The sequence below is a fragment of the Sorex araneus genome, chromosome 2 (genome assembly GCF_027595985.1).
Source record: "Sorex araneus isolate mSorAra2 chromosome 2, mSorAra2.pri, whole genome shotgun sequence".
NCBI classification, from domain to species: domain Eukaryota; kingdom Metazoa; phylum Chordata; class Mammalia; order Eulipotyphla; family Soricidae; genus Sorex; species Sorex araneus.
The window spans coordinates 189,561,030-189,588,951 of record NC_073303.1 but is presented as its reverse complement, the minus strand read 5'-3'; the positions used below and the strand labels follow the sequence as shown (position 1 = coordinate 189,588,951).

Below are 27,922 nucleotides of genomic sequence, written 5' to 3'. Positions count from 1 at the left end.
CCCTGGCGGCGGCGGCGGCGGCGCGGAACGGCCGCGTGCCCCGGAACCTAGCGGGCCGGGCCCGAGTTTCCGGGGGAGGCGGAAGTGACGGCCCGCGCGGGTCCGACGGGCGAGCCGAGTCCATGGCGCGGTTGCTGCTGCTGGGCCCGCGGCTGTGGCGGGCCCCGGGCCGGGCCGGATGGAGTGAGTTCCTGCGAGCGTGGGGGTGGGGGGGCGGGAGCGAGGGCGCGAGGAGGGGCTCCGCCCTGAGCGGGTCCTGGGATGGGGGGTCCGGCGCGCCCCGACACGGGGGAAGGGGGGACGTCCCGGTGCACCCCGCCCTTGGCCGGGGGGGTCCACCCGGGGGTCCGAGGGGCCAGGAAGGCCGCGACGGGCCGCAGGGGCAGCCCCGGGACCTGTCGCTTGGGAGCCCGGCGCTTGCACGTTCTTGCTCTCCTGTTGGGTCGACTCCCAGCTGGCCCCTGCCAGTGCTCCCTCCTCCTCCTCCCCCTCCTTCCCCTCCCCCCGATCGCCTTATTCTGGGGGGGCTTCGGAAAATGCAGGCAGCATTCCTTGCTCTCCTGCTCCCCGGGAGAGAGATCATTTTGGCCAGGGGACAAGCCTGTCCCCACCCCAGGCCCTTGCCGGAGCAGCAGCTCGGCTCACCTGCTCGCCTCCCGCTTCCCGGTGACCTGCAGCTGTCAATCACCCGGCTTGGACCGTGGCCAGGACTAGAGGGAGGAAGGTCTGCTATAGGCTTAAGGGCCAAGGGAAATGCGCGGCGGGCGGGCTTTCCTTCCGCCACTTTTGCTGGGGCTTCTGAACCCTAGAGAAACCTTGATTTACCCCAGAGCGCTGGGTAGAGATGGATTTTTTTGGGGACGGTGTGGTGGGATAGGGGCACACCGTGGCGGTGCTCAGGGGTGACTCCTGGCTCGGCACTCAGGAATCCGCCTGGCGGTGCTCATACGGGATGCGGCGATTGAATCAGGGTCAGCAGAGTACAAGGCAAGTGCCCTACCCACTGCACTATCTCTCTGGCCCCCCCTTTATTTATTATTATTATTTTTTCTTTAAAGGTCCTGGCTTTAAGGCTGATGATACGTGTGAGGTCTGGTTTGGACATATGTATGCACTGTCGTAGCACTGTTGTCCCGTTGTTCATCGATTTGTTTGAGCGGGCATCAGTAACGTCTACATTGTGAGACTTGTTGCTGTTTTTTTTTTTTTTTTTTTTTTGGGTCACACCTGGCGATGGACAGGGGTATCTCCTGCTGTGCACTCAGGAATCACTCCTGGCGGTGCTCAGGGGACCATCTGGGAACCCGGATCGACCGCGTGCAAGGCAAACGCCCTACCCGCTGTGCTATCGCTCCAGCCCCCATGTTACTGTTTTTGGCATCTTGAATACACCAGGAGTAGCTTGCCAGGCTCTGCTGTGCGGGTGGGATACTCTCGGTAGCTTGCCAGGTTCTTCGAGAGAGAGAGAGATGAAGGAATCGAACCCGGGTTGGCTGTTTGCAAGGCAAACACCCTACTCGCTGTGCTACTGCTCCAACCCGGACATATGTATATTGTTATTATATTTTTTTCCCCCTCGGTCTACACAGGATTTATAGCGACATCGTCAGCTTCCCGGCTCGCTCCGAACGAATTGGTAGAAATGCAGAATGAGCTCTTTAATAAAGAGAAGGCAAGGCAGCTGTCGTTAACTCCCCGTACTGAGAAGATTGAAGTGAAGCACGTTGGGAAAACAGACCCTGGCACTCTGTTTGTGATGAACAAGAACATTTCCACGCCGTACAGTTGTGCGATGCGTAAGTAGCAAGTGGAACGCCCCACGGCAACCCTCCTTGTTGTGTGGTTGAATCGGTGCAGAGATCAGATGCTAGAAGTCTCGAGGTACGCTTTGTTTCTCGAACCTCCCTGACCTGTCTGTTCTTGGTGATTTAGATGCAATCACAGCTTACCTTGGGATGTGCTTTATTTTATGTGTTTTTTTTTTGTGTGTGTGTGTGTGTTTGTTTTTTTTTATTTCGTGCTACACCTGGCTGTGCCTAGGGCTTACTCCTGGTTCTGTGCTCAGGGCTTACTCCCTGCGTTGTTCGGGGGAACGTAGGTGGTACCCAGGATGGAACCCTGGTCGTTAGCGTGCAAGAGAAGCGCCCTAGGCTGTACTGTCTCTCTGGCCCCGTTGGGATGTGCTTTTATCTGGTCCAGTTGAGCGTGTCGAGTTGTTTCTGGTGGACGAAGTCAGCCTGAACACTCTGTCGCTTGCCCCTTTTGATGAACCGGGGCCACTCTGCATGACTTTCAAGAAAGGGCCTAAGGATAAGGGGACTTTTCTGCCTCTGGTGACGTTTTTGGGTTGTCTTTACCTTTGGGAAGCCTAACTTTCATTGTATTTTTTTTTTTTGTTTGGCATTTTGGGGTCACACCTGGCGATGCACAGGGGTTACTGCTGGCTCTGTCACTGTCACTGTCATCCCGTTGCTCATTGATTTGTTCGAGCGGGCACCAGTAACGTCTCTCATTGAGAGACTTACTGCTATTGTTTTTGGCATATCACAGTGGTTGGGCATTCGCTTTTCACTCGCCCGACCCGAGTTCGATTCCTACGCCCCTCTCGGAGAGCCTGGCAAGCTACCGAGAGTATCGAGCCCGCACGGCAGAGCCTGGCAAGCTCCCCTTGTGTTTTGGATTTGCCAAAAACTGCTGGCTCTGTACTCAGGAATTACTTCTGTCGGTGCTCGGGGGACCCTATGGGATGCTGGGAATCGAACCCGAGTCAGCCACGTGCAAGGCAAACGCCCTTCCCTCTGTGCTTTTAACTCCAGCCCCAACTTTCATTGTTTAGTTCCCGTTGCCACCTACCTCTTTGTTTGCTGTGTTTCTGTGTTGTATGTGTGTGATTAAAAATGTTCATTGGGTAAAAAAACCTTTTTTTTTGGTTTCCCTTTTGGCCGGCCAGGGTCTCAGGCCCGGGGCTTTCCATCTGCACGGCAAGCGCTCCATCGCTGAGCTCGGCATCTGCCTGGGTCCTTGGGGAGCAGAGAGTGCGTGGAGTGTGACCTGCTGCGGAAACAGGGAAACAGCCTGTAGTTTATCGTTGAGCAGGACGCTTTTTATGGGGCTAAAGAGAGCTCTGTGAGCCGACGGAGCCCGTGCCGGTGTGCTGGAGACACACTTTGGTCTTCCGTGCCCTGAGCAGCTGGGCGCACCCCCAACACCGAGCTAGGAATAAGCCCCTGCGCATGGGCCCGACACACGTCCCTTCCCTGAGAACACCTGAGCACAACACTAACAGTGCTCAACACTAACAGTGCTTTTTCTAGATGCTCTTGTTGAAGTGATCGCATTTAAGTTTGCAAAACACTCCATAGAGGGTGTGTGTGTGTGTGTGTGTGTGTGTGTGTGTGTGTGTGTGTGTGAGAGAGAGAGAGAGAGAGAGAGAGAGAGAGAGAGAGAGAGAGAGAGAGAGAGATGCATTGTTCAGATATTTGGAGAACTCAGTAATGTCTTTTTTTTTTTTTTTTTTGCATCACACCTGGTGATGCACAGGGGTTACTCCTGGCTCTGCACTCAGGAATTACTTCTGTTGTTGCTCGGGGGACCCTATGGGATGCTGGGGTCGGCCACGTGCGAGGCAAACACCCTACCCGCTGTGCTATTGCTCCAGCTCCCAAACTCAGTAGTGTCTTTACTTACATTGTAAATAAATTACATTTATTTACTTTGGGGGCCGGAGACAGTACAGTGGGTAAGGTGCGTGTCGTGCTGTTGGCCAGGATTTGATCTTCTGGCACTGCCAGTAGTGATTCCTGAAAACAGCCAGACGTGGCTCAAAAACTGGAAAAAAATGAAGGGACGAACAGCTTCAGTTATCAGCTTAAGCTGACCTCTGAATCATGCACTGGGCAAGTTCATTTACTCTGGTACTGGAATTAGGAAGGTAGTTACGGATTGGTGGGCGTTTGCTGCGCCTTTGCTAGTACGACAGGCGTAAGGATAACAGCGGAGTAGCCGACCAGGTCCAGACCCTCAAGGAGGCTTATGCATATCACAGGTACTGGGGAAGTTTCTGAGCTCACCTTCAGGGTTCTGACACTTGCTTATTACTAATTAAACTTCTGTTGAGTGCCTATTATATTTCAGGCTGGGTTCTAGGCTCTAGATAGAAGTCTGAGTGAATAAAAACAAACACGATCCTGCCTTCCTGAATGTTACTGATAATTTAAACGCTATGGTTAGCTCACTGCTGGGGAGAGTTGTGTATTCAGAAAACTTGCGGTCATAAGACTAAACCTTAAAAACGATCGTATTTACCTCAGAGTCCACCAGGTATGCTTGGGAGAAAGAACCTAAACCCATGGAGAGCAGAGTTTTTTGTGGGCAAATAATGTCTATATTTTCCTAAGTTATGTGTGCTAATATCCTATACATTTTTCATGTTTCTCTCCGAATATTTAAGTGTGGCTCTTGAAAAATTGTTTTGATATTTAATAACTGACGAGTTAATTTTGTTTTTTGGTTTTTTTTTTTGCTTTTTGAGTCACACCAGATGATGATCAGGGATTACTCCTGGCTCTGTACTCAGGAATCACTCCTAATGTTGCTCAGGGGACCAGATGGGATGCTGGGGATCGAACCCTGGTCAGCCACGTGCAAGGCAAACGCCCTACCCGCTGTACTATTGCTTTGGTCCCCTGACCAGTTAATTTTAAGATAGACTTATCCTTAATGAGTTTTGCAGCTTCTTTGGGTAATTTTGTAATAACCAGTACATCAGGGTGTTATTTTCTCTTGATTACAAATGGAATATGCAGTAGTTTTTGTTTCAGGTTTTTATTTTTTTCTTCTGTTTGCTTTTGGGCCATACATGGTGATGGTCAGGCGTTACTCCTGGCTCTGGACTCAAGAATTACTCCTAGCAGTGCTTGGGGTACCATATGGGATACTGGGGATCAAATCTGGGCTGGCCGTGTGCAAAGCAAATGCCCTCCCCAATGCACTCTTGCTCTGGCCCTCGTAGTAGTTTTCTAGCCTCCAAGGACAGCTTGCAGAATCTTTTTCTTTGTTTGTTTTTTGGTTTCTTAATGTAGTACCACATTAGCTTGTCCCCTGGGTTTTGTGAGACTGAGACCCATCTGCTTTCAATTCTAGACCTGAGTGAATGGTACTGTAAGAAATCCATATTGGCGCTTGTGGACGGCGAGCCCTGGGACATGTATAAGCCTCTGACCAAGTCCTGTGAAATTCAGTTTCTGACTTTCAAAGATCGGGATCCGAGAGAAGTGAATAAGGTATTTCCGGCCCTGCATCCTTTTCTTTGATGGTCCCCTTCCCCTCCTCATTATTTTCTAGAGTGTGAAATGCGGATGGCCAAGTTCTTGGGGCAGATGACCAAGGCCAAAAGCGTCATTGCTAATAGTGTTTTGCATGTCATGTCAAATGCCCTCAGAGTTTGGAAGAATACCATGTGATTCCTTGCTCTGTATCTCAGTTTGAGAAAACTCCCCCGTCTTACCAACTTGCATTGTTGGGTCTCTGGCAAGTGATTTTTTCTGTTCCTGTGGCTGCTGCTCGAATTCAGTCTTTGACTCTCTTCCCTGAATTATTTTCGTAGTGTTTCAGATGTCTCTACTTCTCCCCTTGCCTCCGTTTTTAAGTACTCAGGTTTTCTGGGAGAGTTTCATTACTCGGTAGGAGTTTGCCCGCCGTGGTCCGGAGAGAATACAGGTCAACGTATGCGTTGCGAGGGGCCCGCCCCACTGCCGTGGTTCCCAGCGCTGCGTGCGGTTCCGGAGAACTGCCGGGTGTGGCCCCTTATGCTCCTAGACCGGGTTCTCCCCTGGCCAAAAAAACAAGCCGCTTCCCTGATAACTGTTGCCATGGCTTCCCAGACCCTGCACATCTGACAGTTGGAGAGTCATCATCTTCCCCCTCCCCCAGTTCTTTCTTTATTTTTTTTATTTAATTTATTTTTTTTATTTTGATGATTCACCGTGAGAGACAGTTACAGACTTACAAATATACGTGATTATGTTTCATTTAAACAATGTTCGAGTACCCATCCCTCCACCAGTGCCCTTTCTCTACCACCAGTGTTCCCAGTGTCCCTCCCGCCACCCACACCCTTTCCCACCCCCTGCCTCTGTGGCAGGCACATTCCCTCTTACTCTCTCTCTCCTTTTGGGTGTTATGGTTTGCAATACAGGCACCAAGCAGCTGTCATGTTTGGTCCATGGTGTACTTTCAGCACGCATGTGCCATCCTGAGTGACCCCTCCAACCATCATTTACTTAGTGGTCCCGTCTCCGTCCCACCTGCCTTTTCCCCCAGCACATGAGATCAGCTTCCAAGCCGAGGGGCGATCCTCCTGGCCCTTATCTCTACTATCCTTAGGTGTTATTCTCCTGTTTTGTTACTTTGTCACTATCATCCCGTTGCTTATTGATTTGCTCAAGCAGGCATCAGTAACGTCTCCATTGTAAGACTTGTTACTGTTTTTGGCCTATCAAATATGCCATGGGTAGCTTGCCAGGCTCTGCCATGTGGACAGGATACTCTCAGTAGCTTGCCAGGCACTCCGAGAGGGGCGGAGGAATCGAACCCGGGTCGGCTGCGTGCAAGGCAAATGCCCTGCCATCGCTCCAGCCCACAAATGAGTGCAGTCATTCTGTGTCTGTCCCGCTCTTTCTGACTCCTTTCGCTTAATGTGATGAGAGTCATCCTCTCACCCTACGCTTTTCCCTCTCCATCTGTCCCCCCTGCTCTGTGCCTGGCCAGCCTCCTTGCTCTTGGTGATGCTCGTCCTTCAGTACAGAGCATTTTCCTTCTGTCTCTATTAAAATGCTGTCTTTCATAATTCAGATATGTTCTGCTCTCTGGAACCTTTTCAGCTTCTGAAAATTCATCTTTGTGTTTTTTTTTTTTCCTATAGTGCTTCACAATACGTGGCTCGTGTCTCCAGATGCGATCATTCCTAGTGTAGTTGAATGTATTTCATGTAGAGGATTCTTTTTATTTGTGGGATGGGGTGTGTGTGTGTGTGTGCACACCCAGAAATGCTCAGGGCTTCCTCTGCATCTGTGCTCAGGAATGATTCCTGGTGGTGCTCCGGGGACCCTATGTGAGGCTGGGGATTGAAGCAGGATCGGCTGTGTGCAAGGCAGGCGCCCTCCCCGCTGTGCTATGGCTCCGGCCCCTTGCAGTCTGGCCTTGCTGAAGAAGGGGCCATATTCCTGCTTCACCGAGTTCGAGATTTATATACAGTCAATCCCACTGTCACTCCTTATGCTGTGTGTAAATATTGGCGAATATTTACACTGTGTAGATATTGTTCTGTCACTGTCACTGTCATCCCATTGCACATCGATTTGTTCGAGCGGGCACCAGTAACGTCTCTCATTGACAGACTTACTGTCAATTGTTACTGTTTTTGGTATATCCAATACACATTGTTAAGAAATAAAATGCCAACAAGAATGGGCATCTAGGAATAAGAGCAAGTGTTGTCAGATACTGGGCATGGTCATTTCAGTCTTCATAAAAATGCACACAAATGGGTGCTATTGTCCCCATTTTCCAGGCGGATGGGGACAGTGAAGTTCAGCAGCCCGGGCAAGGTCGCTGGCTCAGAATGTGGTCGACCCAGATTTGCGCCTAGACGTTCTGGCTTTTGGGTCTGGCCGACACTGGCGCCGTCTAGAGTAGGGCCAGCCGGGGACGCGCCCTCTGCTGCTTCCCTCAAGGCCTGGCTTGTCCTTTGCCCGTGTGTGGTGCGTGGTTGTGTCGGGTGCGTGGTTGTGTCGGGTACGCTCCGGGGCAGTTTTTGCTTCATCCAGTCAGGTGAACCCCCCCCCCCCTTGACCTCCTGGGGGTCAGCGTGTGAGAGCCACACGCCCAGTTCCAGGTGTGTGGGCGCGGGGCAGAAGTTGACAGGCGTGCAGGACATGCGTTTCTCCTGATGACCCGAAGGCGTCGCACGGATGCCCGTGTCCGCGTGTCCCTGGTCAGTGGGTAAGGTGGCGGCCAGGCAGCTCGAGGTGGCCTTGCTATGCAGCGTTTGAGTTGTCACGAATGACTTGTTGCCGTAAGTGACTCGACTGACGGGGCTGTCTTCAGAGGGCTACGGCATGAGTCAGATATAGTTCTTCTTTTTTTTTTTTTAAATAAATTTATTTATTGAATCACCATGAGAACAGGTACAAAGCTTTATTGTTTAAGTCTCTGTCATGCAGTGATCAAACACCCATCCCTTCACCGGTGCACATTTTCCACCACCAGTGTCCCCAGCATATCCCCCCCACCACCCCTCCCCCTACCTGTGTGACAGATAATTTCCACATTACGCTCTCTACTTCGATTGCATTCCATATTTCAACACCAGTCCCACCATTCTTATTTTTTCGAATTTCCCCCTAACAAGCAGACCTGCTGAGAAGGCAACATTAGACAATTCGTTTTCTGTTGCTGACTATGAATAGCATACGATAGTGTGTGGCTGCGCAGTCTTGGAATTCTAAAATTTCAGTCATTAGGTCTGGAGAGATTTCTGCCAAGAGCTGCTCGGTCCCGAGATTCCGAGATTCGTCTGCGTGTCTCTGGGTTCATGACCACTAAGGAGCTTACTGAGTAGCCGGTGGGGCCGTTGGTGGTGCGGCATCTCGGGGTCTCATCAGGCGGGGGAGGAGAAGGGCCGGCTCCAGCCCTATCCTATATGTGAGGCCCAGTGTGTGTCGTCAGTGCTGGCCCGCACCTGGATTGTCCAGTGAGCTCTGGAAGATGGCGGCCCCCTGGCTCTCTGGGGAATAGGCGCAGGGACAACACCTTTTCCCATCTCGGGTGGCCCAGCGCAGGTGGCCTAATGCAGAGTCCAGAGGCATTTCTGTCAAAAGCCGCTCCGTTCCGAGATTCGCTTGTGTGTCTCTGGAATCATGACCGTTAAGTTGCTTAATCAGTAGCCGGAGGGGCAGATCTAGTGCTTGAAAGTTGAGTTTTTCCTCCCTACTTGGTATGTGGTACAAACAGGTACCCGTTACCATTTGACTTTAGTATAAGTTTGCCAGTAAGTTAACTTTATCCTGGTTAAAAATAAGTAAGTTTCATTACTACCAAGTAAACAATGTAGGGGCCGGAGAGGTTATCTAGTGGGTGTGTGAGGTGCCTCCTTGTGTGCGGCCAACATCAGTTCCATCCCCGGCACCCCATGTGGTGCCCGAAACCTGCTAGGAGTGGTCCCTGAGTGCAGAGCCAGGGGTAAGCCCTGGGCACCGCCGGGTGTGGCCCCTAAAGCAAAACAAATGCACAAATAAGTATCTGTTAGTTGATGAGTGTTCTGGTGTTTGGTATCTCCTGCAGGATGTTACGAACAACACGAAGTTGGTGCTTTATTATTTTCTGTTTTTTACGTGGCCTGATGGTAATGGGTTTTTTTAAAAATAAATTTTAATGAATCACCGGAGATAGTTATAGATTTACAAGCTTTCGTGATCACGTTTCAGTCGTACAATGATGGAGTACCCATCCCTCCACCAGTGCCCATTCTCCACCACCAATATTCCAGTGTTCTTCCACCCAACCCCCGCCTCTGTGGCAGGCACGTTCCCTCTTTCTCTCTCCTTTTGGGTATTATGGTTTGCAATACAGGCACTAAGAAGCCATCATGTTCGGTCCATGGTCTTCTTTCAGCCCGCATCTCCCACCCCGAGCGAGCCCCGCAAGCATCATTTACTTGGTGGTCCCTTCTCTACCCCCGCTGCCTTTGAGGCTGGATATATGTTTGAGAAATAACTTCTCGAGTCAAAAACTCAACCGGAATGTGAACACTGAAGAAATGTCAGCGGGTCTCAGTGTGCGTCGCGCTTGTGTTTTTATTTTTCCAGGCGTATTGGCGATCCTGTGCCATGATCCTGGGCTGCGTGATCGAGAGGGCGTTCAAGGATGAATATGTGATCACTTTGGTCAGAGCTCCGGAAGTTCCTGGTAATGTACACCTTGAAGGAAATAAATGAGTCTTGTTGCCTTGGAATAGTGTAGTATATATTTTTAAAGTTTTAGGGCTGCACCCAGCAATGCTCAGGGGTTATTCCTGAGTTCTGAATTCAGGACTAACTCCTGGGCGTGCTTGGAGATCATATGGGATGCTGGGGATAGAACCCGGGTTGGCCCCGTGCAAGGCAAGCGCCGTGCTGGCTGTACTCTCGCCCTGACCCGTGCTGTCTATATTTAATGTTATATAAAGTTCATTTCTAATTTTTTTCTTTTTTGGCTTTTTGTGTCACACCCGGCAATGTTCAGGGCTGACTCCTGGCTCTGCACTCAGGAATTACCCCTGGTGGTGCTTGGGGGACCATATGGGATGCTGGGAATCGAACCCGGGTCGGCCTCGTGTAAGGCAAACACCCTACCCGCTGTGCTATCGCTCCAGCCCCAAGTTCATTTCTAATTTAATATAAATTTTGTGGATTGTTTTGGCTACACCCAGCTGTGCTGAGGTCTTACTCATGGCTCTGCACATAGGGATCGAACCTGGGTCAGCCGGCCTGCAAGGCAAGCGCCCTACTTGCTGTGCTATCGCTCGATCCCCTTAATCTAAATTTTTATCTGACATATATATTCATCTATTATGGATAACAACCATCCTATTTAATGATTAGAAGTCACTAATTGATAGTTGAATCAAACAAGAACATTTCTCCAGAATGTAAATTTCATGGGGTTGCTTTCTCTTCGTGTTTATTTCGTATCCCTGCAAAAATTGATTTCCAAGTTGAATGTGTCTGAAATGAGGAAATGGGAATATAAATGAAGGTTTTTTTTTTGGGGGGGGGTTACACCTGGCAATGCACAGGGGTTACTCCTGGCTCTGCACTCAGGAATTACCCCTGGCGGTGCTCAGGGGACCATATGGGATGCTGGGAATCGAACCCGGGTTGACCTCGCAAGGCAAACACCCTACCCGATGTGCTATCGCTCCAGCCCCTTTTGATTTTTTTTGTGCCTAGCAATTATATATAATAATTGTCTCTATAGTGATAATATACCTGAAGAAAATTTGACTGTTTAAAAACTACTTATAATTTGGGGCTAACAAAAGACGTGTCAACTTTTTGGGGGCCAGGGGGAAGTTAGATGTATGGCAAACAATTGGGATGATAGTAACGCTTTCTTAGGTTTTTTTTTTTTTTTTCTTTTCCCCCCTTTCTTTTGGAGCCATACAAGCAATGCTCAGAGGTTACTCCAAGCTCTGCACTCAGGAGTTATTTCTGGCAGTGCTCAGGAAGCCATATAGGATGCCGAGCATTAAGCCTGGGTTGGCCTCGTGCAAGGCAAGTGCCGCGCCCCCTTAGACTATTTCTTCAGCCCCCACTTTTGTAGCTTGTAGAGCAGGAAAAATGGCTCATCCCTCACTTGATGGGCTACACATTCCATTGTTCAATCGTTGGGAAGAACGAGTAAGGAGAGCCTGCTGAAATATCAGCGCTGGGACGAATGGAGACATTACTGGCGCCAGTCGATGAACAACAGGATGATAGTGACAGTGATAAGTGATACATTCAGTTGTTGTGGTTAGTTGCGTTCTTCCCTCACAGTTTCAACTTTGTTTTTTTTTTTTTTTTTTTTTTTTTTTTTATCTTGGCTGGATGTCTAGTAATCGCTGGAGCTTTCTGCTACGACGTGGCCTTGGATAAGAGACTGGATGAGTGGACACCGACAAAGGTGAGCGCCCTCCTGAGCGAGGGCGTGCGAGGCTTGTCGGAATCACGCCCCGTGTATCCGCCCCCTCTCTCGGTGCTTCCTTTCAGAGTGTGTTGCAGACAGAGGCGCATGAATGAGGATATCCATAACTGTGCGTCATTGCAGGGGAGCTTTCTATCCCGCCTGATCTTTTTCCCCTTGTCGTCAAAATGCTTTATTCCTTTTTTTTTTTTAACTCTTCTTGAGAATAGGAATGTTTGGAGATGCCCAGATATTATAGAACTAGAGAAGCTTAGCCCCCCTGGAGTTCTAATTCCTTGGTTCCCCCGAGCACTGATTGACAGCCACTGACCAAAAAAATACCAAAAAAGAACAAACCCAACCTTTTTTTTGCCTGTTGTCTGCTGTGAGATCACCGGTTGCAGAAGGGCCATGCTGAGAGTGAGAGTGAGTGGCAGGATCAGTCTTCTGCAAACATCACCTATGTAGCAACATCTGTCTAGACAGCCCCCACCCCCCTCCCCGGGAATGGTCTATTGGTCTGGGACTTGGGTTCCCATAGGGTCTGGCTGTGGCGGATGATCAAGGTGTGTGTGTAAATAGGGTAAATAGGGCTGGAGCCATAGCACAGCGGGTAGGGCGTTTGCCTTGCACATGGCCAACTGGGGTTCAATTCCTCCGTCCCTCTCAGAGAGCCTGGCAAGCTACCCAGAGTATCCCGCCCGCATGGCAGAGCCTGGCAAGTTCCCCGTATTTGATGTGCCAAAAACAGTAACAAGTCTCACGATGGACACGTTACTGGTGCCTGCTCGAGCAAATCGGTGAACAATGGGAAGACAGTGCCACTGTGCTACAGGGTAAATAGGCTTTTGGAAGTCACACCTAGAGACCTAGTTCTGGCTGGGGAGAAGAGCAGACGGCTGACTTGTAAGTGAAACTTCATGTCCCACAACCTGGGAAGCCCAGAGATCAGCAAAGCAGAGGCCAGTACCCAAGGCGCTCTGTCCGCTCCCCCCGGTACTTACGTTTTCACAGCGTAACATCTCTGCTGTTGTCTTAAGATTACGTTGGCAGTGACTTCTCCTGAGTGGGCCATCCTAGGTCTAGCGAAACATAGGGGTCGGTTTCCTGAAAGTGAGGGCTGGAATCAGGGTGGATCCAGTTTTTTTTTTTTTTTTTTTTTTTATTTAATTTTTTATTGAGTCACCATGTGGAAAGTTACAAAGTTTTCAGGTTTAAATCTCAATTATACAATGCTCGAATACCCATCCCTTCACCATGGATCCAGTTTTAAAATATAATCCTGTCCGTGTTATTTAGAACTTGGTGTTTACCATCGAGGGGGAAGGGAGAGAACTTTGGTGGTAGAAAGAGGAAAGAGGGGGTGAGGGTAGAGAGAGACTGAGACACATGGGCCAGAGAGAGAGAGACACAGAGAGGTAGAGACACCTGGGCCGGGGAAGGGGTGGGCCCATCCTTCATCAGGTCTGGACCTGTCTTTCTGAATCCAGGAGCAGAATCATTCCTGAAAGAGTTAGTAAAAACGAAAGGATTAAAATTCACCTCTTGTTTGTGGAACTTGAGATGAAAACTTTCAAGAAGGGTGTGTGTGTGTGTGTGTGTGTGTGTGTGTGTGTGTGTGTGTGTGTGTGTGTGTGTGTGTGTGTGTGTGTGTGTGTGTGTGTGTGTGTGTGTGTGTGTGTGTGTGTGTGTGTGTGTGTGTTGGTAAGTGGAGCGCCATAGTACAGCGGGTAGGGCATTTGCCTTGCATGCAGCCGACCTGGGTTCAATCCCCAGCATCCCATATGGTCCCCCAGCACTGCTAGAAGTGATTTCTGAGTGCAGAGCCAGGTGTATCCCTGAGCATTGCCCCGTGTGACACAAACAACGACAATAACAACAAAACAAACAAACAGAAAAAATGTGCTGGCTACTTGCAGGCTCCGTGCCAGACTGAAGCCCTTGGAGAAAGTCAAATACTCTGTTAAACTATGGTTTTGTTTTTTTCTTTTTTGGGTCCTACCCGGCGATGCACAGGGGTCACTCCTGGCTCTGCGTTCAGGAATTGACCCTGGCGGTGCTCAGGGAACCATATGGGATGCTGGGAATCGAACCCGGGTGTGCAAGGCAAATGCCCTACCCACTGTGCTATCACTCCAGCCCCTCAAATGCTCTATTAAACTATGAATGTGACGCTGTTACAGCTTATTTACATAAGCATCGGCAAAGGCCTTTACGAGAGCACAATGGGTGGGGAGCTTGCCTCTCACGCCGGCCCACCTGGGTCGGACCCCCAGTACCCGACATGGTCTCCCTAGCCCCCCCAAGAGTGATCCTTGGGTACAGAGCCAGTGAGCCCTGAGCACTATTGTGTGTGGGCCCCCCACACCCACAAGTCATTTTGTGTAAAAAATTAGAATATTTACGGGAATCATTTTATTTTCGTTTTGTTTCGGGGCCACCCCCCCAGCTCAGTGCTCAGGGGTCACGTCTCAGATCCTCGGGGAACCATACGGGATGCTGGGGATTGAACCCAGGTCGGCTGCTTACAGGACATGTACTCTGCCTGGCGTGTTATCGCTCTGGCCCTGGAAATCTTTTTTTATGAAGCGAGTGTTAGAGTATTTTTATTAGAGTATTTTATTAGAGTATTTTTATCTTCTGACTATTAGAAATTTATAGGATAGAACATATTTGTTAATTAAAAAAAAATCTCAGAAACACTAATACACTAATGTGTTTTCATCATTATATTGTGAAACAGTGACATCAGTATGCAGAAATTCATAACACTGAACAATCTGGACAGGGCCAACGATGCTGTTACAGTACCCAGAGAAACTTCCCGAAGCACCTAGACTAGGGCTCCGTAACTTTTCCTACTCGCCGTCTGTCCCCTTTTGCCTGGGAACGCAGCAAAGTAAGCGTGGCTGGAAGCCCTTGCACGCACGACACGGTTGCTTTTGAATTAATTTTTGGTCGTTGCTTGTTCAAAGACCTTCAGCTGTTACTGAGCTTTTGCAGCCCCACGTTTTTATGCAGTCCCCATACAGGGTTGGCAGCCATACACTTAATAAGTAGGAGGACATCACTCATAACTTTTGACCCATGCCTCTGAAAATCTTAATTTTACTCATAGTGTGAAAACATTTTTGTGTCTTGCTGTTTATTCACATTTCTCCTTATTGCACTGTTGTAGTAAACACATGTAAGGTGATCTAATTGAGATAAAATATTAATGATTCTTTGTTTAATTATACTTAAACAAGTTGATAGAGTAAATACAATAAGCCACAAGTTTGGGAGTGGTAAAAATGGGAGAAATCGTAACATGCCCATATTAAATGATCCAAGTATTCCATTGTTGCAAATGAATGAACTTCCCCTATAAATTTCATTTTGCTTTGGTTGATTTTGTAATGTAAAGATGACTTATGAAGAAATTTTATTTTTTCTTTGGTTTTTGGGCCCCACTAACAGCACTCTGGGCTTACTCTTGGCTCAGTGCTCAGGGATCACTCCTGGAGGTGCTCACAGGACCTTCTGGGGTGCTGGAGATCAAACCCAGGGTGGCTGCATGCAAGGCAAACTTTTTTTTTCCCTTTTGGGTCACACCTGGTGATGCACAGGGGTTACTCGTAGCTCTGCATTCAGGAATTACTCCTGGCGGTGCTCCGGGGACCCTATGGGATGCTGGGAATCGAACCCGGGTCGACCGCGTGCAAGGCAAACACCCTACCCGCTGTGCTATCGCTTCAGCCCCAAGGCAAACATTTTTACCTGCTGTCCCGTGTCTCTTCAGCCCCTGGAAAAATGAAATCATTACAGAAAGTTAATGCTTTTGTCTCTTCAGGAGAACCTGCGTTCCTTCACAAATGATGCTCGCACTTTAATTTATAAAGATCTCCCATTTGAAACTCTGGATGTTGATGCAAAAGTGGCATTAGAAATATTTCAGCACAACAAGTAAGTAAACGTCCTTAAAAACAGTAAATTTCCCAAAGTTTTGTGGAGTGAAGAATATAAAGCTCTGAGAAGTTTTATGAGATACGTGATATCCTTTGGCTTTCAGCTCTCAGATCATTATTTCAGTCTGTTCATGCTTGCCTACCTCATCATATATTTCACAGAGAGAAGCCCCAGCTACCCTCATGGAATCTTTTTAAACTTTGCTAGAATTACCCCCTCCCTGCTCCCAGCACCCGCCCCTCCATAATTGTTTACTGTTTTACTTCTATTTTTATGATCAGTCTTCTTTTTACGTCAGCATAATTCCCTTTTTCTTTATGTTGTGCTAATAAAGTATTATTTTGTGCATTTTGAAGCCTTCCCTTTCCCCCTTTCCACTCTTGAAATAAAAGGAATAAGAGAAAATGCCAGCAGTTTGTTAAAATTAATTTTGGGTCAATATTTCGAATCCCACCTAACTTCCTAGTTTCTTTTCTTTTCTTTTTTTATTTTCGTGAGTCATGTTGAGATACAGTTACAGACGTACAAATTTTTGTGATTACGTTTCAATCAAGCAATGTTCGAGTACCCATCCCTCCACCAGTGCCCATTCTCCACCACCAATGTTCCCAGTGTCCCTCCCGCCACTTCCACCCCTTCCCTCCCCCTGCCTCCGTGACAGACACATTCCCTCTTTCTCTCTCTCTCCTTTTGGGTGTTATGGTTTGCAGTACAGGCACTAAGCAGCCGTCGTGTTTGGTCCATAGTCTACTTTCAGCACGCATGTACCACATCCCGAGCGAGCCCTCCAACTATCATTTACTTAACTTAGTGGTCCCGTCTCCATCCCACCTGCCTTTTCCCTCAGCACGTGAGATCAGCTTCCAAGCTGAGGGGCGATCCTCCTGGCCCTTATCTCTACTATCTTTAGGTGTTATTCTCCTATTTTGTTACTTTATGTTCCACAAATGGGTGCGATCATTCTGCATCTGTCCCACTCTTTCTGACTCATTTTGCTTAGCATGATACTCTCCATGTTAATCCACTTACATGTATGGTTTCATCTTTTCTAACCACTGCATACTATTCCATTGTATAGATATACCAAAGTTTCTGTAACCAGTCATCTGTTCTTGGGCACTCGGGGTTTTTCCAGATCTGGCTATTGTAAATAGTGCTGCAATAAACATACACGTGCAGATATCATTTCTGCTGTACTTCTTTACATCTCTGGGATATATTCCCAGAAGTGGTATTGCTGGGTCAAATGGAAGCTCAATTTCTAGTGGTTTGAGAAACGTCTGTATTGTTTTCCAAAAAGGCTGGATCGGTCGGCATTCCCACCAGCAGTGAAGGAGAGTCCCTTTCTCCCCACATCTGTGCCAACACTGGTTGCTTTTGTTTTTGTGGATGTGTGCCAGTCTCTGGTATGAGATGATATCTCGTTTTGCTCTGTGTCTCTCTGATGCTTAATGATGAAAAGCATTTTTTTATGTGCCTTTTGATCACTCAGATTTCTTCTTTGGGGAAGTTTCTGTTCATTTTATCGCCTCCTTTTCTGATGGGGTTGGATTTTTTTTTCTTGTAGCGTTCAGCCAGTGCCTTGTATGTCCTTGATATTAACTCCTTAACTTCTTAGTTTCTCTTCTCACTCAGAATAACTTCTTCAGAACATAAGATAAAATTTATTATTAACCAGATTAAAACCAGAACTAATTAGTATGCAAGTAAATTATTCTGGGGGAAAAAAAAAAAGCCGTAATAGAGGCACTAGATTCTGATGCCTTGGAAAATGGTTGAAGTTGTAGATTAGACTTTCTTTAGGTTAATCTGGAAATTTAGGCACACTTATCATGGGTTAGTTTCAAAAAGTCTCTGAGATCCGTACTTTAGCTTGGCATTTTCAAAAGTGATGTACCTCAGAAGATTCTTTTTTTTTTTTTCCTTTTCTTTTTGGGTTACACCCGGCAATGCACAGTGGTTACTCCTGGCTCATGTACTCAGGAATTACTCCTAGTGGTGCTCAGGGGACCGGAAGATTCTTTCTTAAGCTATTGATTGGACCACTGATGAATACGTACTCTCTTTAGCTACTTTGGGGAACAGAATGCACCACCCGAGTTTACTCTGAGGCAATTTCCCAAAGTGATGTGTTGGTGGGGCTCAGGGGGACCCCTGGGGGCTGGGGGCTGCTGGCTCTCTTTTCTCTCTCTCCAGCTCCGAGGCTTTTCGTATTAGGTGGCCAAGCCTTGAAGCGCATGTGGGCTGTGTGCTACCAGCCGTATTGGCAAAAGTGGGCGTAGCCGAGGGGAATTTGGGCAATAAGTTTGTCAGGATTTGCTCATAACATTTAGATATGGAAGGCCTTGTGAGTGAGTCAGGAGTCAAGGAAACCGCTGAGACTTTTCACTGACTGAGCGTTTGACGGTGCCGTTTACTCAGGAGGAAATTCAGGACTGTTTCGTGGGAAAAAGTTGGGGGAGATTAGAGGGGGCATTTTTTTTTTTCCTTTTTGGGTCACACCCAGCGATGCACAGGGGTTACTCCTGGCTCTGCACTCAGGAATTACTCCTGGCGGTGCTCAGGGGACCATATGGGATGCCGTGGATCGAACCGAGGCTGGCCGCGTGCAAGGCAAACACCCTCCCTACTGTTCGATTGCTCCGGCCCCAAAAGGGGTCAATTTTTGCCGCAGTTTGAGAATTTTGGAGATTAAGGTGCTGTGGAAACACCCAAGGGGATGGCCAGGGAGGTGCTGGGTACACAGGCGTTGGCTCAGGATAGGTGTAAGTGACGGTGAAACCTGCACAAAGCTGGCAGCTGCTAGGCGGGGGGGAGGGGGGGTGGGCGGGGGGGGGGTGATGGTTTGTGTCAAAAGAGCTAGAATGGCAGAGAGAGGATTGTCCGGAAAGGGCAAGTGCCAGGCAGCGGGGGGCATCATGCGGGCTGCGGAAAGAGCCGGCAGGAGCTGGGGTGGGGATGAGCAGTGGGAGCAGATGGAAACTTCTAGCTTGACTGTGGCTGTTGGGCTTTGACCAGAGCCCTTTGGTTGAAGCCGTAGCCTATGGCCAGATTGAAGGAGGGGAGAGGTTAAGGGTCCAGGTGTAAAGCAGTCACAGAAACCCTTAGCTGAAGAGAGAAATGATTGTCTAACTCTGAATGTCTTTTTTGGGGGAAGGGGGGCATATTTAGACTTAAATTTTTTTGTGTGTGTGTCTTTTTTGAGTCATACCTGGCAGTGCGCAGGGGTGACTCCTGGCTCATGCACTCAGCAGGTACTCCTGGTGGTGCTTGGGGGACCATATGGGATGCTGGGAATCGAACCCGGGTCGGCCACATGCAAGGCAAATGCCCTACCCACTGTGCTATTGCTCCAGCCCCTAGACTTAAAATCTTTTTTTCTTTATTTTCTATTTAGGTATAAAATGGATTTTATAGAAAAAAAGGCATCTCAGAATCCTGAAAGAACAATCAAGCTCCACAGGTCAGTAAGACTTGAAAGACCGTCCGTGCTGCTTTAGGGGGAGCCTCGGTTTCATGGCTGCTGAGCTACGGCGTCTGCCGGCCACAGGAGAATTTGCACTTGGCGCCGCCTCTTCTCGCTGCCTCATTTTTTGCTCTGCTCATTGTTTTGATAGTAGTGGTGATTCTGAGTTTTAAGTCACCTTCAGGGCAGTTGTGGTTTCTGTTCCTCATTCTATTTATTTTTTCTACCTTTGCATTTCAAGAGTTGGAAACTTGCTTAAAAATACTGTGTTAAGAGTTTTGAAAGCGGGCAAAATAGTCATCATTATGATTTATGCATGACAGTGCATGTGTGTACAGAAATGTGACTGCTGCCTCGTTACTCGAGTTGCGTGTCAGTAACGTCAGCGCGTGCTTCCTGTGGCACGGCCGAGGGGGCTAAGACAGTGCCTGCTGCAGCCGTGACTTCAGAGCCTCTCTCTGTTTCCTCATACTCCAGTGTCTTGGCTCAAGCCCAACTCCTTCCCCCTAGAAACCTGCTCTGTGTCTCCGGAGGAGCTGTCCCACACGCTGAATTCTCACCTCAGATGAATTGAGTTCTTGTAGGTTATCAGTTTAGACATTGGATTTACTTGATTGCATGATGCGTTCAGTGAACTTAAAAAACTTAAGAAGTTCTGGGGCTGGAGAAATAGTGCAGCGGGTAAGGTGCTGGCCTTGCACATGGCCGACCCGTGTTCTATCCCCGGCGTCCCATATGGTACTCCGAGCCTACCAAGAGTGATTCCTGAGCATAGTCAGATGTGACCCAAAAAGAAAAAAAAAAAAGAGGGAGAGAGAGAGAGACAGAGAGAGAGAGAATGAGAGACAGAGAGAATGAGAATGAGAGAGAATGAGAGAATTTTGCAGGAAAGTATAAAGAAATTCTTTGTTAATCTATTGTAAATTATTTGACTCTAAGGATTTATTTATTATTATTATTTTTTAATCATCCAACCAGGTTTGGTGACTTCATTGATGTGAATGAAGGCCCCGTTATTCCAAGAACAAGCGTTTGTTTCCAGTATGAAGTGTCAGCGGTGCACAATCTTCCGGCTACCGGGCCAGATCTAGTACGGAGATTCCAGGGTCTCTCCTTACCCGTTCACTTACGAGTAAGTGAAGAGCCAGGTTTTAGCTCATCGGTTGGGCTGCAGCAATAGCACAGTGGGTAGGGCATTTGCCTTGCACATGGCCAACCTGGGTTCGATTCCTCTGTCCCTCTCGAAGAACCTGACAAGCTACCAAGAGTATCCCGCCTGAACGGCAGAGCCTGGCAAGCTCCCTGTGGCGTATTCGATATGCCAAAAACAGTAACAACAAGTCTCACAATGGACACGTTACTGGTGCCCGCTCGAGCAAATCGATGACAGTGACAGTGACAGTTTAGGCTACCCACTGCTCAGGGTTTTATTTCTGGCTTTGTGCTCGGTACTGACCCCTGGTGGTGCTGGGAATTTGAACCCAGGTTGGTGGGTTGCAAAGGAAGCGCCTTGACACACTTTTTTCCACCCCAAATTTAAAGGGCATGTATTTTAATTTTCACTCAATTAACATTTTATAGTTTGGGTTTGTGATTAAAGACAGGCATGGTTTTCCCTGTAAACCCAACATTTTTTTAATTTGTTTTGTTTTTTGTTTTTCAGAAGGGTTCCTATGTATTTAGTCAATTTTACCAGCTCGTTCACCGACTCCCCATCTCTCATTGTCCACTTTTAACTGTCTTAATAAAATGAATGACCCTTATTCGGTCATCTTGTGCTTCACAGTTTTAACTTTAGACATTTTAATATGAAGGATCAAGGAAACGTGTTCTAGTATTTTACTGTTGTCTTTGTTTCGACTTGTTCTTTCGAAGTCACTGTTAAAATCGTCCAGAGACTGCCATTTCAGCGTGGGAATTCCAGAGTCGGCTTGGTTTTGTGGTGCTTGGGGGGCCACTCCCTGCTGTGCCCAGGGCTCTCTCCTGGGTCTGCCCCCTTATCCCTTGTGGCCCTTGCTGGAGGGTCACACGAGCTGCTGGGACTCGAACCCAGGCCAGCCGCCTGCGGCCACGCCCCCGGCAGTACATCTGCCCTCCCCACAGTTGGCTCCTAAGGATGCTGTCCTTGAGGTGGCTTCTGACTCAAAGGATGGCCTCTAGATGGCTGAAGCTCTTTGCACGCAGGAAAGAGCCATGTAGAATGTGCAGGGAAATGGGGCGGGTTTTTCCTTCCTATGGCAAGGAGTTCTTTGCATAACGGTGCTGATTCCGATGGACAAGAGGAAGGGTGGGATATTTAGGACTTTATTCCTTTTTTCTTGCTGAGCAAAGCCACTGTTCTAGAGTCCTGTTTCCCTAGTTGTCTGTGACAACTCAACCAAAACAGTGTTGCCCGAGTTTTACGCATTTGCTATGCTTAAGACCTGTATAAAGATTCAGCCTTGTTTGTTTGTTTATTTATTTATTTTGCTTTTTGGGTCACACCCAGCAATACTCAGGGGTTACTCCTGGCTCTGCACTCAGGAATTACTCCTGGCGGTGCTCAGGGGACCATATGGGATGCTGGGATTCAAACCTGGGTTGGCCTGGCCGCGTGCACGGCAAACGCCCTACCCGCTGTGCTATTGCTCCAGCCCCCAGCCTTGTTTATTTCAATTTCTTGAATTCATAGTAAGTTTTTTTTCCCCTCTCTCTTAAGGCACATTTTACAATATGGGATAAGCTATTGGAAAGATCTCGGAAAATGGTAAGTGCTTATTTTGGTTAGTGTTTTTGACAGCTAATGAGTACTCGTCTATGAAGAAATTCTCATTAAAATTAAGCAACAAAAGAAAAAAAGGAGAGAAAGAAAAAAGTAATTATCTGTCTCAGCAATTGAAGCAGTATGTGGTGGTTGATTGCAGTGATACTTTGGCAAGAGGAAAGTTGTAATTTAGCAATTTCTCTTTTGTTTTTAATTTGTTAGTTTCATGGAAATGGTACTGTAGGATTTGAAGGTAGATAAGAATATTACTATAGAAATAGTTCTTAATGTTTGTAATAGTGTTAATTAGGTTTTATGTTAAAAAAAACCAGTGTGTTTAGGAACTACAATTGGTGTTAAATTAAGAACATTAGATTTTTAAAAATCATTATTTTTGTTTTTGTTTTTGGGCCACGCCTGGTGATACTCAGGAGTTACTCCTGGCTTGCTCTCAGGGATTACTCCTGGCGGTCCCTAGGGACCATATGGAATGCTGAGGGTCGAACCCACCCGGGTCTGCTGTGTGCAAGGCAAGCACCCTACCCATTGCACTATCTTTCCAGCCTAGAAGCATGTGGATTTTAACCTGCTGAACAGGCCACCTTCTTGGGGTCAGCAGGTAGCAGTGAGCACCCACTTTGGGGAAGTGAAACCCGAGGGTTGTTTTAGCTGATAGCACAGTTTACTGCACACGCACAGAGGAAGCACAGTTTACTGCACGCACACAGAGGAAGCCAGTGCTCCAGATTTCTTTTTTTGTTGTTGTTGTTGAATCACCATGAGAAAAGTTACAAAGCTTCCAGGCTTAAGTCTCAGTCATACAATGATCAAACACCCATCCCTTCACCAGTGCACATGTTCCACCACCAAGAACTCCAGTATACCTCCCATCCCACCTCCCCAACCCCCCACCCCCGGCCTGTGCAGCTGATGATTTTCACTTTACTCTCTCTTTACTTTGATTATGTTCAATATTTCAACAGAAAACTCACTATTATTATTTGGAATTTCCCCCCAACAATCAGACCTGCCGAAAAGGCAGCATTTGATAATTTGTTTTCCATTGCTGAGAATGAGAAGAGCGTATGAGGTCATGGCCACGCAGTTTTGGGTTTCTGGTATTTTAGTAATTATGTCCAGAGAAATTTCTGCCAGAAGTCACGTCACTGCAAGCTCGTACCTCTGTTTAGCGGGGTCTAAAAGATGGTGGTCACCACACTGCCGCTAAAGGAAAGGCCGAGAGAAAAACCTTTCCCCTCCAGGGGCGGCATGGGGCCGCAGCTTGGTTCACAATCTAGAGGCGTTTCTGCAAGGAGCCGCTGGGTGCTGAAAGTAGTTAGTGGGCTTCCGGGATCGTGGGCGTTCAGGAACCAAGGAGCTGTTCGCGTGGGGCCGCTCGGGGTCTCATCCTGGCGAAAAGTGGGGGGCTCCAGATTTCTAACCGAGAGTTTTGAACAGGTTGGGGCTATTTATCACTTCAAAGGAGGGAGGGTGGAAGTCTAAATCATGGATCTGAAAATTTTCCCGAGAAAAGCAAAGCGGTATTTGTGGGAGGAGCCCTGAGCTCAGCTCTGGAGTCAGATGCTTTGACTCCAGATGTGAGCATCTTTGTCTCCTGTGAAATGCTCAGGCAGTGACTCAGCACAGCTGTTTCTCTTCTCTGCGGTGCTGAGGATGGAACCCATGGCCTTAGCACGTGACGCGTGTGCTCTTCCATGGAAGCCGGAGCTCCGGCCTATAGCTGTCTTCACTCTGCAGTGCTCAGGGGCACTTCCTGGCTCTGTGCTCAGGCTGGAGGTGGGAGGGGACCACGTGTGGTGCCAGGGATGGAACTGGGGTCGACCATCAGCGTCGCAAGGCCAACACCGTAGTCCCAGGACCAGCTCTCCACTCCTCTCCTCCAGAGCTGTTTTCTTACCACAATTTAACGAAAATTTAAAGATGAAGATTTGACAGATATAGTTTAAAACTGCCTTTATTGTTGACATTGAAATGTCCTGGTCATAAGCCAATCAAATTTGAATACTTAAGATTTGGTTTTTTTGGTTTTTTTTTTTTTAGCTTATTCTGCGTCATTAGCATTTACATTTTAGAAGTAGGAATAATTATATTTTTCACTCTATTTATCTTCATTCTTTTATAGGGTAAGTGTTCATCTTTTAGTTACATTATTTGACAGGTGCCTTTTATTTTGGCCTTATCACCCCTTCCTGATTACCCAATTTTCCACTCCAGTCAAGCTTGAAAGCATACATCAGCCATATAACTTCCTTTTTCAAGTTTACATTATTTAATATAACACTGTATATGTACGGTAATAACTGGAAACTTTATAGTGTACCAGGTAGTTGCCTTTTTTATGATGAGAATTTTTTTTTTTTTTGGGTTTTTGGGTCACACCCGGCAATGCACAGTGTTTACTCCTGACTCTTCACTCAGGAATTACCCCTGGCGGTGCTCAGGGGACCATATGGGATGCTGGGATTCGAACCCGGGTCGGCCGCGTGCAAGGCAAATGCCCTACCCGCTGTGCTATCGCTCCAGCCCCTATGATGAGAACTTTTAAAACCTACTTTCGGGCCGGAGCGATAGCACAGCGGGTAGGGCGTTTGCCTTGCATGCGGCCGACCTGGGTTCGATCTCTGGCATCCCATATGGTCTCCCCAGCACTGCCAGGAGTAATTCCTGAGTGCATGAGCCAGGAGTAACCCCTGTGCATTGCCGGGTGTGACCCAAAAAGAAAAAAAAAAAACAAAAAACCCTACTTTCAGCAACTTTCAATACAATCTTGTATTCTTAACTCAGTCTTGCTTTGTTTTATTTTTTAAGGAGCGTTCTCTCTGGACTTGTTCTCATTCTCTTTCTATGTCCTCGTTTTTCATGTGTGTGTAAAATTTAGTCTTCATTATTAATTAATAGAATCATAATTTATTCTTAGAATTATTAATACATGAATTAATATATTAGTGGATTTATTGCTTAGGTACTGTGCCATAATATTTTTGTATAAAGTATCCTTTTTTTTTCTCATGAGAAAAAAAAATATTTGAATGGATGGGTAGAATAACTTTGGGCAGCTACAGTGATCATTTAGAAAAGAAGTGAGTCCAACAGGTTCTCAAAGATGTTATTTAATTTATTACTGTAATACTGATTTAATAAAATATCCTCGGGGCCAGAGGGATAGCCCAGTGGGCTGTTTCATGTGCTGTGTGTGCAGTAGGCTGGCCTATGTCAGTCCCCAGCACTGCTGTGGTCCCTGGAACAGTGTAGGAACTGAGCACTGCCGGGGGTTGCCAAAAGTCCCCACCCCCCACCCGGAAACTCTGCTGACATTCTGACATACAGTGTTATTTACGGGCCTGCTTTGGGTATGTGTCGTTTCACTGAAAGTCAGCTTCCCAAGGGCCCGGGGGCAAGTTTAAGTGAGCACTTAATTCGGGGAGTGTCCAGAGACAGTGGAAACACTTCGAAGGCAGGAAGAATGCATGTATAATCGAGCCAGTAGCCCCGGAGAGCTAACGGGAACCTGTGAGTGGCAGTTTTCGGAAACGTGCTTGGGTTCCGTTTCCTTCCGCGGTTCATTTTGCCTGTCCACAGGGAGTGGATTAAAGTGCTTGGTTATTGAACTGACCGAGTCTCCCTCGGACAGGAAGTGGCCGTCGGAAAATGTGCCACACCCTCTCCCAGGTTCTCCTGGGAGTCACTAGACCCAGCCAGGAGGTCGTACGCGTGGGGCTGGGACATTGGGAAGCACAGGTCTCAGCGCAGGGTTGCTGAGAGGAAGGGCCCCTGGAGTTGGGGACGGCTACAGGCTGAATACAAGCAGTCCAGGGGGGTGCTGTCCTAGGAGGGAGCTTGGGGATGGGCTCAGAGGAAGCCACGTGTCTTGGGACACGGAGGAAGCGTGAACACAGTCGGTGGCACTGAGTCTCAGTGTTCAGGCGCACTGAGACTGGGCGATGATTCCAGAGAAATCTGCGGGCATAGTCTCCAAGGAGCCTGCCTGCCATGATGGACACTTTGCATTCCCCTCCGGAAGGTGATCGGGGTGACTGCAGAGTTTCAAAACTTTTTTCTCTTGGGTTTTGGGGGTCACACCGGGTGGTGCTCAGGGTTCACTCAGGGCCCTGTCCTCAGGGATCATTCCTGGTGGGACCATCTGGGGTGCCGGGGATAGAACCCGGTTGATGCATGCAAAACAAGAGTCTTCACTGCTGCACTATCTCTCTGGCCCCGTGACCAGAGGATTTGAACACAGGTGTTACCTACTGCTCAGCTCTGCCATTCTGGGGATGGCGTGGGAAACGGCGGCCGCTGAAACCGGGATTCTTGTTAGGGGCGTAGAAAACTATGAATTGTCGGGCTCAGGTGTGAGCTTGGGGACTCTGGTGGGTTTCCCAGGTGGAATTAACAGGATTATCACTTGACTCAGGTAAGGGGTCTGGACAGGCAGGTAGACCTTTTCTTGAAAGAAAGTACAGGAGGGGCTGGAGTGATAGCACAGTGGGTAGGGCGTTTGCCTTGCACGCGGCCGACCCGGGTTCGAATCCCAGCTTCCCACATGGTCCCCTGAGCACCGCCAGGGGTAATTCCTGAGTGAAGAGCCAGGAATGACCCCTGTGCATTGCTGGGTGTGACCCAAAAAGCAAAAAAAAAAAAAAAGACAGTACAGGAGGTGGGGCAGATTTGGGGGTGATGAGAAATAGAGTTAGCCCTGAATGTTTAGCATATCTGGATGCCATCGACGAGAAATTAGGACACACAGACCTGAGTTGGTGATGGCTTCTTTGGTCAGTGATGGGCTGCGTTTGTGGTTGTGGTGCTCTGTGGTGTTGACTGACTGGTGATGAGAGAATGTGCACCTGTCTTTACGGGGTGGGAGTCAGGCATTGTTCAAAATGGTCCTGTCTTCCAGCAAAATAGACCGCTTTAAAATACTTTGTTGGTGCACTTCTGTACAGTTTCTTATCCGCAGGGCTTCATTTATAGATGAAAAATAAAATGACAAAATTAGAAAACCCTCATCCTGTGTGCCTCGGATTTTATTTTTTACTAGAATTGCAGTAATTTATGTTGGGATATTGGCCTTGTTTCTCTTCCTGCTTTACTTTTTATAAAATTTACTTCTGAGTGTTTTGTTTGGCGGGGTGGGAGTGTATGTTAGTTTGGGCTTGGGGTCCACACCTGGCAATAATCAGTGGCTAGTCCTGGCTCTGTTTTTAGGGGTCACTCCTGGTGGTATTCAAAGGTGGTATTCAATATGTGGTGCTAGGAATCAAACTGGGCTCGGTCATCTGGGGCAAGCGCCTTCACCCTATATCTTTCTGGCCCTAAAAATTACTAATGAAGGGGAAAACCCAGGGCCCATTAGAGAACTGTGGGATGGCCCTAAATGGTGGGTGAAGGAGAAAGCTAAGTGTTGATTTGAAAGGTAAAGCCACTATTTATGTTTCTACAGGTAACTGAAGAGCAAAGTGAAGACACTACAGCAGAAACTCCATCTCCATCTCCATCTCCATCTCCATCTCCTTAAAATTTAATTATGTATAGTAAATTAAAATAAAAGATTTTTTTATGCAGTGTTGTGTGTGCTTGTCAGGATGGTTTTCCACCCAAGTTCTGTATGAGTGTTTGCTTTTACCTTTCATAAAGATTAAAACAACCGGGGCTGGCATGTGGCTCAGTACATGAGGTCCTGGGTTCCGTCCCCAGGAACACTCCTGGGTGCAGTTTCAGCTGGCATCGCTTTCCCCTCCCTCAAAGGGAACTGCTTATCTTGTTGGCAATAAACTTACTACGCAGAAATAGCACCGTCCTGAAATATTTCCTGGGCATACTGTTTGGGCGTGTTTTTTCCTTTGTCCCTTTTTGTACATGTTCAAATACAAATGTAATCTTTAAAAAAAAATTGTAAGCTCTTAACTATTTTCACTTTCACTAGTTTAGTTTTGGGGGTTTACGGGCCACACTTGTTGTTACTCAGGGCCTACTCCTGTGCTCTGTGCTCAGGGGCCACACCCAAAGGTGCTCAGGGGACCCTTTGGGGTGCCAGGGATTGA

At 47.8% G+C, this 27,922-nt stretch overlaps 1 protein-coding gene across 1 annotated transcript; it reads left to right on the top strand.

Annotated features, from left to right (window-relative positions):
* The first annotated feature begins 79 nt into the window (after positions 1-79).
* On the top strand, positions 80-27,442 carry MRPL39 (mitochondrial ribosomal protein L39). The gene is made up of 10 exons (XM_055129115.1): positions 80-183; positions 1,590-1,796; positions 5,143-5,282; positions 9,867-9,966; positions 11,636-11,703; positions 15,536-15,648; positions 19,049-19,114; positions 20,096-20,249; positions 21,816-21,863; positions 27,322-27,442. Exons 1-10 carry the CDS (start codon positions 123-125, stop codon positions 27,394-27,396), a joined length of 1,032 nt encoding a protein of 343 aa, XP_054985090.1. The 5' UTR covers positions 80-122; the 3' UTR covers positions 27,397-27,442.
* Positions 27,443-27,922: the final 480 nt, after the last annotated feature.

What these genes read in the sequence shown, in the direction of transcription:
- MRPL39 (XM_055129115.1), top strand. Translation starts at nt 123, where the DNA reads ATGGCGCGGTTGCTGCTGCTGGGCCCGCGGCTGTGGCGGGCCCCGGGC. An exon ending in ATCCGAGAGAAGTGAATAAG is followed by an intron (nt 5,283 to 9,866) that starts GTATTTCCGGCC and finishes TTATTTTTCCAG; the next exon opens with GCGTATTGGCGATCCTGTGC. An exon ending in ATGAGTGGACACCGACAAAG is followed by an intron (nt 11,704 to 15,535) that starts GTGAGCGCCCTC and finishes TTGTCTCTTCAG; the next exon opens with GAGAACCTGCGTTCCTTCAC.